The sequence below is a fragment of the Primulina huaijiensis genome, chromosome 7 (genome assembly GCF_012295235.1).
Source record: "Primulina huaijiensis isolate GDHJ02 chromosome 7, ASM1229523v2, whole genome shotgun sequence".
Classification (NCBI taxonomy): Eukaryota; Viridiplantae; Streptophyta; class Magnoliopsida; order Lamiales; family Gesneriaceae; genus Primulina; species Primulina huaijiensis.
In genome coordinates, this window is record NC_133312.1 from 21,324,698 (window position 1) to 21,329,616 (window position 4,919).

The 4,919-nt window shown below is 38.1% G+C and overlaps 1 protein-coding gene across 2 annotated transcripts; it reads right to left on the bottom strand.

The window, feature by feature from the left end:
• Window positions 1-4,919, bottom strand: LOC140981025 (type IV inositol polyphosphate 5-phosphatase 7). 2 transcript variants are annotated; one of them, XM_073447237.1, is made up of 13 exons: window positions 4,177-4,919; window positions 4,004-4,091; window positions 3,430-3,498; window positions 3,121-3,229; window positions 2,937-3,041; window positions 2,091-2,847; window positions 1,806-1,999; window positions 1,494-1,602; window positions 1,220-1,368; window positions 826-1,064; window positions 539-606; window positions 336-456; window positions 1-258 (listed from the first exon to the last, which is right to left on the bottom strand). In XM_073447237.1, exons 1-10 carry the CDS (start codon window positions 4,204-4,206, stop codon window positions 842-844), a joined length of 1,833 nt encoding a protein of 610 aa, XP_073303338.1. In that variant the 5' UTR covers window positions 4,207-4,919; the 3' UTR covers window positions 1-258; window positions 336-456; window positions 539-606; window positions 826-841. The 2 variants fall into 2 exon arrangements, with proteins under 2 accessions (XP_073303338.1, XP_073303339.1); XM_073447238.1 differs by having other exon boundaries at window positions 1-269.

Genomic DNA, 4,919 nt, shown 5'->3' on the forward strand with positions numbered 1-4,919 from the left:
GAAATCAAATAATGATGATGCTGTAATTTTCCTATCACGTTAGCAATGAGTATTCTCAATTCTCTCTTCATTTAAAGCTAAAAGGTGAAAAGGGGTTTGATTATTTTGACCATAACTAATCTGTTCATCTAACTAATCTCACCTTTGTCAAGAGTCTCTTTTTTTTTTTCTAATATAACAAATAAAGAATTAATCAACAAAATGGAGCCAGGATTCTTCTGTTCCATTTCTTGAATGGTTTCATACTGTAGCCGCATCCTGCAATGAAACTATTTGTTCATTAGTATGAAAGAATGTCGTATTTGTGAAGTTGAAGCATATGAATGTGATGGTACCTGGTAAATGGAGGGCTAAAAACACGAACTTCATATGAAACGTAAGAACTAAGAAGATGTGTTGAGTAAGTAGCGTTGACATCGTGTGAAGTTAGGTCGTTAAGATTGTAGATATGTACATCTGATCAGAAGATGAGAATGAAAATTAGACGATCCAAAGGGAATTGCTGCAAAATGTGGACCGAAAAAGAGAGGGGACTCACTTTTATCGGTTAATGGGCAAAGCCACCAAGAGATGTCCCCATCTTAAGTTCATGATAGCCATTGTATCCTGCAAATGGGGACCGATGAAACATAAGAAATGAGACAACTCAATGCAACACTTGACAATATCCCTTTCATGACTGCCAATTTGAAATGGTACCATAAGGGATTTTTAGCATGGCATACACACGTATATGAAGGTCAATATGTAATACAGGACAGAAAAACACGATGTCAAATTCTATATAATGGTGAATTAAGAAGTAAGACAAAGGAGATAATGTACCTTTATAAGAATTTCTTCAAAAAAAGCAGAGTTCAGTGTAACCATGTGAGTATGGAAACAGTTGCTCCGCATCGATTCTGGAGCTCGAATAGCTCATACTTTTCCTCAACCGATTGGGGACAGACTCAACTTCTGCGCAAAACACGCTGGAAACCGGCCTATGATCTGAAAACCTGGATTCTCCACGAACGTATGATAATTGTTGAAGGCCAGTGCCATACCACAAAATTCGGTCACACCTGCAGGTTTGAAACAATCAAGATCAAACCTTAACTTAGCAGAGGACATGTAATTTGATATCAGAATAATACATCAAGAATTAATAATTTTGTTTTTAATTATTCGAGAATTTAGGTCATGACTGCAGAAAACAAGTATTGTCATAGATTATTACCATGCAGGCGTCCTTCGTTTCTCTTTGGGGTGCATATCATCACCTGCATATCTGTCTGAATTATGAGAATACTTGTACGTTGGTGGGAAATATATCTTCCCTTCCCTCCACCCATCAAATACTCGACCTCGTCTCTGCTCAATCCGAAGCTGTAAGGAAAAAAAACAGGAAAGCAATTTTCATTCAGTATTACCAAAGAAGCAAACAAAATATAACCAAGTATTTTCAAGAACTGAACAGCTAAATCCTCAGAAAACATAAGAAGATATCATACTTGATCTTTCTCTAATAATGCTCTCCAGTTTTGCATTTCAACAAGTGCTTTGGCTGATCGGTATGGCAGTGCAATTCGATAGTTTAGATCTCCAATCCAAATAATTCGACTACAGCAAAAAGAGATTGAGCAACAATAGTTAGACAAAATATATGAACAAGAATTTTTAATTAACTCTTATATTTTCACGTTGTACGACAACAGCAAAATATAATACATCTGCGGTTTGTTGTTGATAATGGGTTAAGAGAAAGAATTAACTTCACCAAAAGGAGAAATGAGGGGGTTTTCATCGAAGCCGGAGAATCTTACTCGTGTTCAAGGATTGTCTCTGGTGATTTCTCCTCGTTGATACCATTAACTCGTGGGAATCTCGTTTTCCTTAGGATCTCCACAACATCAGCATTTCTTCGAAGCTCGTCTCCTTCCTTCTGACCAGACGTCAAGTGACTGCACACAAAGCAAAGGCTGGTCTGATGCAGCAACATGCTCACGGAAATGGATCCCTGCAATAAAAAATGGTATAGCCTCTAAGTCTATTTGTTCAAGAAATGCCCAAATCCAATCTGACCGACTGTTTGTAAGCTAAATTATTACCTTATTACCAAGATATCCCATCAATCCTCTACCAACACAAGAAACCTTTATATTCCGAACATGTTCCCGCAGCTCGTTTCGAACCCAAACCGTGAGAAAAACACCAACCATTTGCTTGCTTGCCGCTAAACAGTATCTTGCATGTCCAGGCATTGTGTACGGATCTTCCCCCTGAGCATAAGTGCTGTATGACATTGGTGAATGCAGCACTGTACTCGGTGATTCCCCAGGCAAATAATCCTCATCCGACCCCCATCTTGAGAAATCACTTGTCCTCTGACCCCAAGAATAGTCACTTGGCCTTCGACTTGAAGAATAGTCGCTCGGTCGATGACCAGAGGAGTAGTCGCTCGGCCTCTGGCTAGAAGAAGAATCACTTGGTCTGTAGCCCCATCTCGTACTTGGCTCAAAGTCACTAGTCCGATGACCAAAAATTACTCGGTCACACACACTAAACCTCCTGTCCAGCCGAGGTTGTGGGGTTGACATATCGTTCTCCATTCTCCAGCCTTGTGGCGTCTGGAAGGATCTACGAGGAAAGAAATTCGAGGCTTTATGTCTGGTAGAACCTTCAAAATCCGCATTCCACTCGGCAACGGGATCAGGGATAGGTGATGGTGTATAGCACACATTGCCTCCACAAGCACCAGGAGCATTGTTTAGTGTTCTTTTTATAAGGGCAAGCCACTTTTTGGCAGGACCATTGTCCTCAACGACGAGAATGTTACTAGCATTCAGAGGGACTATTTCTTGAAAACTACAAAGCAGAAAGAACAACAAATTTCGGTTCAAGAACACGGTAAATTTGGTTATTTGTCATGATTGGATCCAAAGTTCGAATCATACCCAAGTACATATATGTCAGCCGGAGGTGCTGAATGTAGCCAATCATCTAAGTTCATATTGCTGGGTGGTGATTTTCCTGCCACGTTCCAGGTAGATGCGAAGACACTGAACCAAGAACCAATTTAAGAACTACAACTAAGAGCAAAAGGAAATAAAATGAATAAGTTGATTAATATAAGCAAACCTATAGTTCTGAATATTTATAATCTGAGGGTGATCAAGATATCCTCTCCCTCGCCTGGATCGAGATAGTGAACGAGAAAAGGAACGCTCTATATTTTTGGTTGAGTTTTCTGCAGAACCAACACAGATAATCTCTTCAAAACCAGTCTCATCAACCAAGGGAGAGGTATAATGTATGAAAAACATGATAACTGATATATAAAATAGTATGAACTTAATTTATAGGCATAGACTAAATCTTTGAACACTCCTATGAATTTTCAAACTTTTGGAAGTGTAAACTCAAAGTTAGAAATATGACACTACTCACCAGTTCTAATTTTCTTGATTGAAGATGGTTCCCTTTCAGAAAAGCTGTTCCTCGACTCCGCATCCCCGCCTAAAGAGAATTATTATGAACACTCAGTTTTCTCAAAATTAAGCAGCAATTTACAATTTCAATTTTGCATTGTTTTTTTTAGCACAATTTTGCATAGTTTTAAATATTCGAGAAAGAAAAATTATGACTGTTAACAAAAGGTCCTTGAAGTTGGAATTTCACCACATTCAAATTATTTTCTTTCTTTCCTTTCTTTTCAACAAGCAGCGTCGGAGCTTGAATTTACTTGATTATGATGATGAACATAAAAAGAAAGCATATAAAAGCCAGAGAGAATTAAAAAAAAATCCCAATTGTATCTTCCCATAGGATTTCTCAACAGTCGATACCATGTTGAAAACATTAAAAAATAAATTTCAAGGCACAAAAAATGACAAAATGACAAGAAGGAAGAAGAAATAATCAGAAAACTACAAAACAAATATCGAAAACTCAACCACAAATCCAAATTATTGCTAACCACATGAAAATCATACACTCTTATTCAAGAAAATTGTGTACACACCTCCATGAACCGCTCCATCAGCTTCATAGTCCTCGTTTTTGCATTTGATATTGAACCATTTTCTGATCAGTTTCCTTGACCATGAGAGCTTCAAAATAACCAACAAAAATCATTTCAGCATATAAAAAGAATAATTTTTGAAATTACATTTCAAAATAAAATAGGGAAAAAACCTTGCTTTTCTTGGTATGTTCATCTTTCATTGTGCCTCCTATTACTTCATACGGCACTCTCTACACACTTATGCCTTCCCCCTCTCCCAAAAATCTGATCTTTTGCCCCAAAATCAACTCCAAATAAAGAGAAACCGAAAATCAAAAACACCAATATGAAGATTCCTTTAAAATTCACAATTTTTTATGTATCTTCATTAGCTTCCTCGCTTCAATCCCCATGCAAAAACGAAAATTTGCAAATGGGCCTCACCAAATTTTTTTTAAAAAAATAATTCGAACTTCAGCAACCAAGTTTTTCAACATCTCACCCTGAACCCATCAATCAAGATTCAATCTTTCTTTATGAAACACCTCGGTACTAAACACACAAACGGCCTACAAGCACAATACTTGACAATAGGAGGAAGATATAGTAGGCTGGGAGTCCAAATTCATCGACACAATTACACAAATGAGAATGACACAAGAAAACGAGAGGAGAACCAACTTATGAACAAGACAATGCAAGTATCAAGGAGAGAGATAAAGAAGGAATTCCGAGGGGGGCCTTCCCTTTTTTCCCCTTTTTAACAGTGCTCAGCCTCGTTCTCAGTGGCAAAATAATTACAGCAATGCATCGAATTTGAGCAGAATAAAGTGAGCCATCACAGCACCCTCCCACTCTCTATCTCTCTCACACACACACCCACATGTGTACGCATGTGTGTGCGCGCTGCTAGCTTTTATGAACAGAAGCCCAA